Here is a 14,136-nt window from a genome sequence, read left to right on the forward strand (position 1 = left end):
TGTAAGAACAAGTCCAAGAGAGGTAACTTTGTGCGTCCACATGCAGGGTATAGATGTGCAGCGCTTCCTGCAAATAGAGCTCTGTGAAGCTTTCCTAAGGTTTAATAAAATGCAGATGTGCTCCCAACCAGGGTATATGACTTGGATAAATCCTTGTTCAGAGGATACTACTCAGTATTCCCAGCACTTGTGGAGACAGTAACAGAACTATCAGCAACACCACACTCACTATTACACCCCGGCACAATCCGTGTCTCTAATACGCTGACAAAAATCAGCACGCTGACAAGGAAGGGTAAATGTTGCAAAACATGTTTTATTTAGGAAATGCCAGATTTTTTAGAATTTCAGGAACGTTTTAAAAGCCCCAACAAGTTAAACTGGAATTCCTCATATTTGTCTGCTTAAAAAATGCTTTCAGTTACAGCTGAGACCTTCAACTTTGCCTATAAATGAATCGCTCAGTTTCAAGTTTTAAGATTGCAAGTCGTTACACAACCTACTCAGAATCAGCAGCTTATCTCGAAAGATGTCTCAAAACAATCGTATCCAGCTGACTTCTCCAGTGTTGACCACCTTTGTTTGTTCTGACTGTCAATCGCTCTTTTAAGTGCTTCATTTGGCACAAGATCCGATTTTTCTACATCAACATGGCTACAGCCAATTTTAGGACATCTGTCAAAAAGAAAAGAGAGACTCCATTAAACTGGAAGGATTGTATTTGTCAGATACTGGCTCTTCCATAACATCTGCTAGTTTATTGTATTTATCTGGGATTCATTCTCCCTGTCAGTGTCTTGTTACCTCTTTTCCTCTTCACTGGCTCTCTGTGGGGAAAAATAAATCCATTTATCTACACTGGTGGGAATCAACAGCTGAAGGAAGGAAGGAAGGAAGGAGCAGGGTGAGAGACAGAGCCTCTCACCTGTAGATCACTCCTTTCATGTACACAAGCTGCGTGCATCACCAATGGTGCAAGCACTGCACAGAGATCTTGCTTTGTCTCTTTGCAGTCCTCTACAAACTGCAGATAACCACCTTTTGCCTTATTAACCTGCAGGGGAGAAATAGAATTTTTGCTGAGAGACAAAGAGGGAAACTGCTTTCTAGGGCGACAGATAAAAGAGAATGAGACTTGCAGAGGGTGACTGATGAATCAGGGGACTATCCAGCTGGTGTTAAAATTTACCTGGCCTTTTATGAACTGAGAAAGCATAGAAAGGAGATGGGGTCAAATTAACAACCTCTAAATGATTATCAAATGCAAATTGTCTTACAAATACTAGAAACGACCAGATAAAGACAGCAGGGTGATAGATATTCAGGAACCAAAGGTCATTTTCCTTTGGCAGTGGCCCAAACGTGCACAGATGGTACCTGTAGACAGAAATAAAACTTTTCATGTTTTTTTTCCTCTGTTAGGAGTAACTTTTGTCAGAGGTGCTGAGCTTATTTACACTCAGTGCTCATAGCTTTTACTCCAGATCTGTCTAAGCTTACTGTGTTTGTCATGGATACGTCACTTAATTGCTCTGTGCCTCAGTTTTCCCATTTATCACCTTATTAGAGCAATAAGCTTGCCAGATTAATGAATAACAAGTGCTCAGAAAGCTTCCCACATTTCCCGCAAGCATAAAGCATTAGTATATCCTTCTGGGCGGTGGAAAATAAGTGAGCAAACGGAGATACGTAAGAGTTGCCTGAAGGAGTCCATGGCAAGGCCTATCAGCCTACGTCAGCTGAGGAGCTGCCATTCAGCTGCTGCACTGCCAGCCGCACGGAAGGGATCCCGGGCATTCAAACTGGCAAGGAAGTGTGAAGAAACAGACACTCCTGTAACTCCAGAGGGAGCGACAGCTTTGATTTCAGAGTCAGGCTGGAGAACATCCCCCCTGACCACGGCTCCACTCAGTCAGGACTCCTGCTTCCACTTGAATGCCGCTGGCCCGAGTGCAATCAAGTAGTAGCACCACCGGGATGGGATAGTCAAATGGGGAACTTGTTGCATCAGCTGGCCTGTCTTCCCACCACAGCAGACGATGGTTTTTCAAAATTGACCGCGTTTTCACAAGAAAGGTTAAAATTACAGCAGGTCAGCGAGACTGGGCAGAGAAAACCAAGTAGTTGTTCTTAATTTAGTTGCAGTGAGGCCGAGTTACTGCTCTGTGTGCGCTTTTCTGGCACGACTTCTGTAAGAATGGCAAGGTCCCAAGCTGAAAGCTCAAAAGTAAGAACTGCCAGTATTCAGACTGCACAAAGGACTCCAGTCTGGGGAGAAGGTACCTTTCAAAGCTACGTGTTGTACAGCTTACATGACCTTTTATTTTTTTCACTCTTAAGTCTTTAACGTCTTTAAAGGTAAAATAAAATTCACTCATGTGACCTGGTTAGTTTTTCAGCAGTGCTGAAACTTCTGACCCACCACAGTGATCTCTATATCCGTGACATTTTTGTGATGGACTGAACAACACAGAGAAATATTTAGATATGGACATCATAAACTCAGTTCCATATCACAGAAGGGTTTTCTCTCGTGGGTTTGGGCTGTTGAGCACATGCTTCCTAGCCTGTCCCTATCCTCCAGAATGCTGTCTCACTTTCTTTTCTCCAACCTGTAAGCTATTTCCCAACTGCCATTCATATTTCCAGCCAAGTTTCTGTCCATCTACATTGTTGGTTTTGTTGTTATTTCCAGGACATTGCACCCACTCCCCTTTTTCTCCCTAGACCCAGGGAAGACCCAGGCAAGGTACTTCCACCTTGTTCCTGAAGCCATCGTGACACTAAGGTAGCAGCTGGATATCCCAACTGATGCTTCATTTCATAGCAGTGCTTTCCAGTAGGCAGGAAGGAGCGTGGAATAAGAAATCCCACCCTGCCTTCGTATCCCTGCATGGAGCTGGGGGGAGAGTCTGAAGAGTCTCACAGAAATGCAAGAGCAACGGACGGAGGAAGTGAACTGCCTGTGGCATTATCTAGGGGAAATCAGGTTGCTGGTCTCTGACAGACCTTCCTGAGCATGTGCAAGCTGCACATTTATTAAAAAGTCCACAACCAGTAAGTTTCCATGAGGTCATCAACCCCAAAGCAAGAGGATCTAGCATATACGGTGTAAAAACAAAGGTGAAATTAATGTTGAAGTGATACGACCTTTAAACCCGCCCCGTGAAGTCTTTGGGCCACCTTCCTTCTCTCTTTTTTTTTTTTTTTAATAAATCACAACCACCCTATATTTTAAACTTACTGGGGAGAACTTCAGGTTTAAAGATTTAACAGTTACATCTTTTCATATCAGAAAAGTATGTCCTGTGTGGAAAGTGGCAGGCTGCTTTGATAATATAAAGTAAGAACTATTTAATTGCGTCGTGGCAGGAACCGTGCAGTCCTGTCAGATCATTCTTAAACTCTGAACTACCTAAAAAGTCCTGCTTTAATACTTTTACACTCATGTGTCTTAATATTCCTCATTTGTATTGGAATGTAACTGCAAAAGCGGGTGCACACAGGAGACATTTATTTTCTTCATTAACTTCAGGGCTTGCTAAATAAGTGACACGAGCAGCTAAATTTTAGGAAGCTGAAGTTTCTCTTTGTTGTTCATATCTATGGGAATCTCTTTGCTTCTGTTGTGCAGGTACCACAAGTAGCTGTAACTTCCCCACACGCTTCCTGAGTATTTCCTTGCACGTTGTTTCATTAAAAAGAAAAGCTCCTTCACGTGTCCAGTACTAATGAGGAGCCTGTGACTCGGGCAGACGCTGAAGTATTACTTCCTGCAGCCTTGCCAATCCAAATACATTTCCTAGAACAAGTGGAGTAAAATTCCACTTACACAGCAAAGCAAACAGCTTTTCCACACATTCTTGTTAGCTTACCGGACTTTCTTCCTTTGCTGCTTTCGAGCCTGGATAATTTTTAGAATGGCATCTTCTTCATAAGTATGCCCGCAGACTTTGTTCCGAACCGGCCTCTTCATTTCCATCTGTAATCAGTAAGGTTTGAATTAAAGGAACTGATGATGCCCACAAAAGTGCTTCTTACATGATTTTATGTAAAAGAGCAGGAAGTGTGTTTGCCATTCATACACAGCAGCAATCCACTGAAACAGCGGGGTCAGGTCCCGCACGACAAACTGCATCCCCACTTCCGTGGGGTTAAGCAGTGCAACTCTTCTCTGATAATACTTGCAGTTTGTATCACCTGATATTTAACAGGTATTGCAGACTTGTAATAAACCATCCAATGAAGAATATGAAAGAACTCTTTCCCAATAGGTTACAGTAGCAGTGATAGCATACCTGTGTAATGGGACAAATAAAGTTCATCTGACTCTGAGTCACAGCTATATCTTCATCGATTTGTTCAATGGCCTCGTTATCATTATCTGATCGATGACAAACTATAATGGGAAACAAGACAATTTTCATTTAATATTTAATATAGATAGCCAATACTTAAAATAAGCAAATAAACCCCAGCATTTGCCAGGCATTATCTCACGGTGGTATCTATGATGCCACAACATATTTCTGTTCCACTCCCTGAACAAGAGACTGCAAAACATACTGTGCAGTCCACAGAACCTCTGTGGATTTTTAAGTGGCAACCACTTTGTGGGGGGTGTGGGGGTGTGTGTGTATGTGTGTGTGTTGTGTCTGTGTGTGTCTATTTATAGCCAGTGCTAGAAAGGAGGGCTGGCAAGGAAAGCAAGCTGCCCTGAATAGATGTAAAGCCTCTGGTATTCTCTGTTCAAGTTCACCAAAACCCAGTAACATGTCGATGAGATCCCAAAATCTAACAGGGGGTGACGTGGAGCCTTTGCAGATTTGCCAGTTCTACCCTCAAGATCACTTTGTGTTTGAGTGTCATAAATAGCTTGCCATCCAGCCTGTCTGAGCAGTACATACTTCAAAAGGAATTTGTATATTTATCATAAGGCACCATTTGTAAAGCGATGCTGCTGTATTTTAACAAGACTATAATTAGTGAAAAACAAAAGCCAAGAAAGTGCTATTTGAGATGGACAATGGAAACGTTACTGAGTGTTACTCCTTAAGGAGGAGGGGCAGAATGAAATACTGAAATCTCCCAGAAAACATGAGATGGCCCAATGCCAGGGAATGAGGGGCAGACAAACAAGAAGAAATACACCTTGAGCCAGAGAAGATGCGGATGCCCACCTTTACCAGAAGAAGAAGGCAAGGTACCCCAGGGGTGCACCAGCCCAGGGTGCTGTGCAGAAACAATTAGCTGAGTCACAGGTGCAGAAAGGAGGATTGCTAAGTATAACCTTAAGACAAGTATATGTGTTGGTTTATCTTTTCCTAACTTTGCTCTGTTATTGTGAATCTCAGTTTTTAGTTGAATGCATTTGTTTCTCTTGAAATCTCATCTGGAAATAATGGCAAACTTAACACCTGCCCTAAGTGTCCATTCCTTTGGGGTAGTTCTGCCATGTTTCTGCAGCATTGTCCTGTGGCATAGTCCTCACAGAACATTTCTCTTTCTCTAGCAGCACAAACTAGTTTGCACTGTAGCAAGGCAGGGTTCAGAGCGGCTTAAATCCTTCGGTGGCCTGCACTGGCTTTGGCTGCCAAGGGGGCAGTGAGAAATGCAAGTGACCACAGAGGTTTTAGAGTCACTCCATGATTCTACAAAGTCTCAGCCTTGTCTGCCTTGGCTGCTGTTGCGTGGTATCAGCTCATCTCTGCACCACTGCATCCCTGGTATTGAGTCTTCCACATCTGTTAAGGACCAGTGTTTCCTAACTTATGGTCAGTCCTGCATGCCTGTATAATGCCATCACCTTCCGGCTGATAACAGCTGACATGGCTCGTGGAACAATCACAAGCCCTCACACCCAGTCTAGACTGAGCAGGCTGCCATGTGAGCCAGCATGGTTGAGGTACTCTTGGCATCTCAGTATTGCAGTGCAGCACCTCTCAGTGTGCTGGTTTTCTTTGCATATTTCTCCTTCCTCCTGCGCTCCCCTCCATTCCAACAATCCAAGGGTTTTCCAAGCATTTGGGTATGTTTCTGAGCCAGGTACTCCTGCAAATACTTAGGCAACACTCAGGCAAGCATCAAGGGTATTTCTGTTTCTGCTACTAATGCCTCATTCAATCAGTAATACTGCCTGTATTAGACACGGACCCCATAACAAAAGTGAACACAGTAAACACTTGCAAATCAGGAGGAAAAAGTGGGCACAGTTTAACAGTACAGACACTGCAATGGTATGGAGAAAGATGTGCACCAGTTTCCAGTTCTCAGAAACGAAAACCTGTCACATAATTATTCCTAGATTACTCCAATTATTCTATCATAAGCACACAGTGTTTTGAACAAAATACAACTCTGGGGGGTAAAAGCAATGGGTGAAATCCCACTGAGGCTGCAAGGCTTAACAATACTGCAAATATTGGTAGGCCCCAGCTTCGGCACGGCCTGCTTTATTTAACTACCACACTGATTTGCTTTTCCTATGAGTAATGCCAACAAAGAACAAGAGATTCAAAATTTCCTTAAACTCTGCAAATTTTGATGTCCTGCGGCTCTCGTTTTTCCTCTGGAAAGCATCTGGAAACTCACATTTTTCTGTGTTGTACTTACTTTCAACTCATGAACTGGGCATGTAGCTCCAGACAGGACGTCAGTCAGTGACGTCAGAACACAGCAGCACTACGAAGATCTAAGTCAGGTGATTGGTTACAAAAGATTTATTTATTTATTGCTTTTTGGTATTGATATGCAGATGGCAAGGAAGGTGGGTAAAGTTTTAAAATGTGGTCCTGTGAGTTTGCTTTTAGAGCACAGCAGTCTAAGTTGGACATGTAAGTGGCCTCTCGTGGAAGAGTGTTCAGTTTGCACAGCACGGTCGGACTTTGCTAAGGAGTCACTGACACTCATCATGTCTGCATGTGCTTATTTAGGTACCGACACAAGAATTTAGGGGACTGTCTTGAAGCAACCAAGGTTGAAACTGGCAGCTCAAGATTGGGTACCGGTGTTTTGAGACTCTCCTGAAGGTTTCAGGTCTCTAAAATGATGTCAGGTAAATCACAGGCTGTGTCTACCTCTTTCCCATCCTGGCTTTGCAGGTGATTTAAATGCCTCATGTTTAATGGTTGAAATTCCATGAGTCCACCCTTGTAGGTGAGATATATTAATCTTCCTGGATTCAAATGGACCTCTTATTGCAAAGCTTATCTGAAACACTTCAGGGTGCACTACATTTGCAACGAGTTTGTATATGGTCTACCAGAGCGGGGCCCTGGTTTCAAGAGGTTATCACAGCACAAATGAATAATTATTTAAAATATTTCCTTTTCATAAGCAGCTAATATTTTTAATAATAAATATGCAAGACTGGGATGATGCAAGTGATACCTCAAACATGTCAATAGCAGATTAGCATAAATCAGATACACCACCTACAGATTTGTTGTTATTGCTTGATGTTCTAGATTACAAGAGGAGAGAGAAAAATAGCTTTTTCCAATTATAGCGAATTTCGCAGAGGTTACACAGGACATGCATACACCCTGAGCTGGTCAGTAAAATGCTCTAAACAGCAGATAAACCCAGACTGGAAGATGTTTTTGTTAAGGTCAAAGGGCTTTTTTACCAAATGAAACGTGTAAAAGTTCAGAGGTTCTAACTTGCAAGTCTGACTATTGTACTGAAAGAAGAAATAAACCCACCAGGTCATACATATTTAAGTAAGCCAGGTTACATTTTTTTCTAAAATTCAGTTTTCCTTGCAAATTAAAACCAGATGCAGAAAACACTAAGTTATTGTTCCTGAAATTCAGATGTTGCCCTAAGTACATGTATCTATTTTGGTAGTCTGAGAGATTCTAGTTTTCCATCCAGCCAATTGTTGTGAGTATTAGTAACACATTTTCTATCTGGCTATCTCAGCAACGATGTTTACAGCTAATTAATGCCCACTGTTATAATAAAACTGCATTCTCATAAAGGTATCTATTTATGGTAACACATCTTAATAAATCTTGCAACTGCCATCTGCTTTTTTACTTATTCAATTTTAATTAAAAGCTGGTAGTACTTTCTATCTCTATCACTTTCATCTCTTGATAAAAACGTGACTAATATGCCTTAGCTCAGTTCTCACCTACTCCGCTGAGAGAGACTCAGAACTTCTAAGCCAACTTTTAAAAATGAGGAAAACATACTGCAGAGACATTAACTGCTACACTGGGGATCTGACCAAGCAGTATGCACATTAAAAGGCATTTAGAGGAAATATCCTCTCCCTTGTCACTGTCTCTTCCATGATGGACAGGATCCTTTATACTTACTACTTCTAGTGCTATCGATGTCCTCTACCCAATTCCTGTCCCTCTGAGGCGGAGAAGTTTGCCTTGACCCGGTTTTGAGTGAATACATGTTGCAATGTAAACTTAATTGATTCACTTCCTTTTGCGCTGCACTGCTCTGCCTTCTCACCTGCCATCAGTCAAACGCTAATCCCGGAAATCAAAGGGTAATGTTAAGCATGCAGGATTGAGTCTTTGGAAGCCTGAGCCACTAGACAGACAAGGTCTTGGCTCCCAAGAGGGTCTATTGTACTGCTGACTTTATAGAAATAACAGCAATTCGTCCAGGCTGGGAAAAATCCTATCTTGGAGAGCTCCAAGAAAAACATGAATGTTACAAAGGCAAGACGAATGCCAAGAGTTCCTGCTAGCAGGACACAGAAAATAATGAAAGGTGGGGGAGGTGAAGGACATCACCACATCCAGGAGTTGCACCCTGAGAGTGAAAAGGGGGCACTGCTGGTGTAGGGTGAGGAACAGTCAAGGACAAGTCTAAAGGAGGGAATGAGCCCAAACACAGCTTCCTTTCCACGAAACACACTGCTGAGACCACCACAGGCAATGCTTACAGAGTGGCTCAGCATCCTCATCAGTGCCCTGAGTTTGGGTTAGACTTCAGATGTTGAGAAGCTGACCAGAACAACTATCCCATGTCCTCCCCTGGGGACCAATCAACACTAAATGCTGTAGGAGGAGTGAAAGAAGAGGGGAAGCACAGAGTAAAACCTTCCTGGCAAACCTTCCCAGTCCCAAGCAATCTGTGGCCAAGGACTTCCTGACTCAGAGGTAATATCTTTGTACTTAATAAGCCCTGGAGTCTTCCTCCAATGAATTTGTCTAAACTTGGAAAGGGGAATTTGGGCCTGGACTTTTCTGCTTGATCAGAGACAGTTATCTTTGCTAGAAAGGTTAGCAACAGTTTCATTTTCCTTGAAACATACCGCAGAGGCTGCAGGTTACAGTTTAATTTGATTTTTAAGAGGGAAAATAAGGTGTGCAAGCTACAGCTGCAGTCAAACAGTTCAAAGGCTTTCTGCTTTTGCCAGAGGCATACGATAGTTTAATTTGCCAACCAAGCCAAACTAGGCTTTGCATTAAAGTACATTACAATTTGATTACTTGCTGGTGTTGCAATACACAAGTTGATCTAAGGAAGGTGGCCTCTAACATGTTGCTCCAGATTGCAATTGCAAATTTACTTGCTCCTGCCTAGGCCAAGCAATTTGCTGGTAATTCACTGACAAGTCCCTCGTACGTGCCCTGTTTTACACGTGTTTGCGTAAGAAGTACACGGGCATGAACTTGGTGGATCCAAAATAAAATGTCAAGCCCGTTAAATATAAGCCATTCTGATTTTCCTGGAGTGTGAAAGACAAAGCAGATGAACAAGTTAGTAAACTGTTAGTTCCTTTACATAGTAAGAGAGGGGAAGGAAAGGACAGCACCCTGCACTAGGCAACAACCCTGTATAAACAATCCTTTAATGCCATCAAGTTCACAGCACTTGCATATTTTAGAGCATTTTGTCCCAGTACACCACAGGCCTTTTTAAATGCACTATTCCAAATGGAAATACTGTTCCCGTTTTATCCTCTCACTGCAGGGTAGAGCTGGCTGATGCCAGTTTTCCAGAATGACCTTAAAATGAAGAGTCATAGTGATTTGATGGAAATGCTATGGGACACTCATGACAGAAACGTAAGTGGAGGGGGTGGAAAGACACCTGAAGCTAGATACAATTTGATGTTTAATGTATTAATAAATAACATGTGACTACACATCCCACCTAGGAAAAGACCCAAACAAACTCCAGAGGTGCCCTGTGAAACCTTCAACTTGCACTATTCAAAGTGAGAAGTAAGAGATCATCTCCACCTTAAGATCTTGAGAAATCCAGACTGTTGTGCAGTGGGAACCGTGTCCCTAGAAATGTGAACAGAAAGGATGCATTTGATTATAAACCACACTACTGAACAGTTTGGTGGGCAAACACACAGAGGCAGCTTTCCTGCTCCCTCTGTTACTGCCAACCAGCATGAGAAATCCACACTTCAAAGTCTATGGATGATATTTCAAATTGCAGTTTCCTCATCAGTACTGTCTGGTCTTGATCTGAAGAAGCTCCTGGGGGAGATGAAGATTAATCTAAAAAGATGTCACAAAGGCTCATCAACAAGCTCAGAGGAGCCACTATTTCTGGAAAATCTAAGGTGGCCATATTCTTCCATCTTAACTATCATCACCCACAACAGCATGTAAACCTAATAAGCAAGTTAAACACAAAAGGCTTGCTGAAAATATGCCTAACTGCAAACAGACTACACACACGACCAGGAAAATCTAGATCTACGTGAAAGTGTGGCAGGCATGTGACAACAGAGCAAAAGTGTTAGGGATGTCACAGTACCAGCAAAACAAGAGAAAAACTGGAGTATCTTTCAAGGAAGAAATGTACCAGACTAAGCTACAAATATATGTAAAGATCATTTTTATTGCTTGGGTTTTTCTCTTGCTCTCCAGAAGGAAAAAGGCTGAACAATCACTGCTTCATATGGTATACTCTATAAAGGCAATTTCCATGTTTAGAGAGGATCATTTCATATATCAAGAGATTAGAAGAATATCACAAACATTTATAAAATGAAGAAAGTCACTGCAGAAACATTAAAAATTAAAAAAAAAGTTGCAAAAGATGCAACCAGAAAAAAAAAAAAATCCTTACCAGCCTACCATTTCATTAGAAGATGAACCACTTTCCATTACTAACATTGTGGTCAGAATCTGGAATGTCACTGATGCAACGCTAACCATCAAATGACATGAACATGCAGGGCTTGCCTACACAGGGAAGCTGTTGCAAAACAAGCGAGGGTGTGAAGGCAGAATGCATTAGCTACTTGGCATTAACTCGGTGTGTGGACGCTCTTATTCGGCACTAGGAGTGCCTTCTGGCTGAAGCCACTGCCACAGTGGACTCCAGAAAGGCAGGAGCAGGGAAAGCTGTCAGTATGACAGCAGGTTGGCGTCAGGTCTGCATTACGCACTAAGTCCTGAGCTGTCCTTGGATGCTTGTTTTGTAAACGTAATTCAAATTCTCTCCCAACAATCCAGGCCAAGTCCTTCCCTCCATGTTAACTCACAAGCAGAAAGCATGCCTATGACACCTCTGAACAAACAGCAATGTCACACATATCTTGTAACCTGTATGGTTGGAGGCTGCTTTGCCCATTTCAGTATACCACTGGTGCCTTCTTGTAGTCATTTGTTTCTGAAAAGCTGAACTGGTGACAGATTTCCAGGCGGAACAAGCCTGGACAGAACTGTACCAGGGTAACAGCAGGGCAAAAACCAAAAAAAGCAGTGCTAAGGCAAGCAAACAGGGCAGCTTAGCTCCCTAGCAGTCCCTCCAACAGGCTGCCATGGAACCAATGACCAGCAAAGCCCTAGCTAGCCCAAATGATCCACTGAAACATCCCTAAAAGACTACCCATTTGATTATCATTTTAATATGTCTTTTGAAGTTCTCCTCACAAGACTTTTTGCCCATCTTTATACAGTCACAGAAGTCTTTACACCCCAGCCCCAGCAGCAGTGGTGAACACAGACCCATGGAAGTTTGCTGTGTGTTGGGGCATAGGGAAAAATATTTACGAGGTATATGGTGGGAGGGCATGAAGCTGTAACCCTGGTGATTCTGTGGCTGGTGAGGATGGCACGAACTCAGCAGCTGCCTGAAACTGCAGAGAGAACATGGGAAAGAGCAATTTCTCACCTGAGGGAATTGGTGGGTTTGCAGCACAAGGAACCGTCTCCCCAGCCCCCTTCTCCCAAAGGAAGCTGGAGAGACAGGTCTGCCTCTCTTTGCAAGGAAAAAGAGATATGCTAAATTGCTCTTGAATAAGGACATGAGCACAAATATGAAAATTTAAACTAAAATGGTGGAGATAAAATATTCTTTTTTCATCCAGTGTTGAAACACTTGAAAGAAACTTTTAGGTGAGGTATTTTATTTCAGAAAGAGTGTTAATGACCAGAGCAACGTTTCCAATTCTGTTATTAGTGATGCATTTCAACCCTTCAGAGCACTTTCTAAAGCTCTTAACCACTTAAAAAATGAACTTGCTTCATTTAGAAATACAGAGCATCAAGTGATTATAATTCAGTATGCAGTGAACCACTATATACAGCCATGTTATTTGCTGGAGTTACATTATCAAGATGGATAAAGAGAGAATTTGTGTTCATTTCCTGAGCTTTCTCTCCAGAAATTAATTTCTTCTGTATTTTACATATAAACTCTAGCACTGCAGTTATTCAGAATTCTGCAGCTTTGTACTGCCTGGAATGCTTTTGGTGAAATGAAATGGCCTCTGGGCTGGGTGAGAAGACTCAGCTGTCTGCATGTCATGGTCATTACTCCAGCACCATCTCAGAGCTTGTCCCAGCTGGAGTCACCATGCTGGGCACTGGCTGAGTCCTCACTGGGGCTGCATCCTGCTCCACTCCTGCCTTTGGTCACCAGCCCACAGCCACAACAACCTCCTCAGAAGGGGAATTTTCCTAAAGGAACGACTCATTCCCAATTCCTTCTTCTCATGAACACAAACCACTATTAAGAAAAATCAGGTTTACTACCATGACAGTTTCACTGCTGGAAAACTGAGGCACAGGGCAGGAACAGGTCCACAGCCTCCAGCACATTTTGTGTGCCAGACCCTTGTCTTTCCCATTAGACCACACTGCTTTCCCCCCCCCCCCCCCAAGTAACTACAGCTATGAACAGTTTCCAAATACATTCTTAACAAATGCATCAGTTCCATGCTAAAAGCAAAAAATACAGGAAAAAAGTACAGAAACCAGTATGGACTAGCAGTTGCACAATATCTGGTTGTTTATTTTGAGAAAACTAACACTTGCACTGAAGAACACACAATCATTTTATGGTAAGTCATATTCATAAAATATGCTTCTTTGCATGAGAAAAGGGAAAAACAAACCCACCCAACATTTAACATCATACTGAAACAAGTTAAGAAATAAAGCTCACAGTTGTTTTGGTTTTTTTTAAAGAGGAACTTGCAGATCTGCCATTGCTCAATCCTAAAACTGCAAGGTTTTCATTTAGGTTGAGGCAGAGCAACACACTGCACGTGTGTGCGCAGAGACATTTTGCATAAACCGTGCTGTGCATGCTGAGCAGGTCTCCACTAAAATCATCCTCAGTAAGACCTTCCCCAGAAGAAATCAAAATGTTGCTAGTCCCAATTTATACAGAATCCTCTGAAACAGCATCATGGGGGCTTGGGCAGCTAAACATAATGCTGTTATTGCCAGTTAGGGACAACTGAACAGTTCTTTTTCTCAACCTGTGCTGTGATGTAAGATTAGGCTTCCTGAATGGCAGTTGGTAGGAAAAAAATCTGAGGCTAAAGCCCTGAGCTATAAATACTCCTGGATTATAACTGCAGAAGCCAAGTACCTGCTGCTGCTGGTAACTGGTAGTGAACTTTAAATCGTATTGATATTTATTTTACATCTCTTTCTGCAGATTGCCATTCGTAGGTGGCAGAGTGCAGCTTCACTAATGCTACATGCACCAGAGAATCCTTACCATTCTACAGGAGCCATTCATACACCGACACATGCATTTCAGACTGCACCTTCACATTTTCACACAGCGCAGGTAACAGGCAATCTGGAAACAACTGTGCTTTATGGCAGGGGTCCTGGGAAGGCCACGAGGGGCTTAGCTAAGGTCAAACATGAGTCAAGCGTTTTTACACCCTCAAGGTCT

At 42.5% G+C, this 14,136-nt stretch overlaps 1 protein-coding gene across 1 annotated transcript in view; it reads right to left on the reverse strand.

The window, feature by feature from the left end:
* Window positions 1-302: 302 nt before the first annotated feature.
* NSMCE2 (NSE2 (MMS21) homolog, SMC5-SMC6 complex SUMO ligase) overlaps window positions 303-14,136 on the reverse strand; it is a 133,766-nt gene continuing 119,932 nt past the window's right edge. The window contains exons 5-7 of the mRNA XM_084280309.1: window positions 4,299-4,399; window positions 3,876-3,982; window positions 303-675 (exon numbers count right to left, since the gene is read on the reverse strand). Of these exons, the coding sequence (XP_084136435.1) occupies window positions 510-675; window positions 3,876-3,982; window positions 4,299-4,399 (374 nt within the window). The 3' untranslated portion in view covers window positions 303-509. The remainder of the gene's footprint in view (window positions 676-3,875; window positions 3,983-4,298; window positions 4,400-14,136) is intronic.

This window comes from Gallinula chloropus (assembly GCF_964237585.1).
Source record: "Gallinula chloropus genome assembly, chromosome: 2".
NCBI lineage: Eukaryota > Metazoa > Chordata > Aves > Gruiformes > Rallidae > Gallinula > Gallinula chloropus.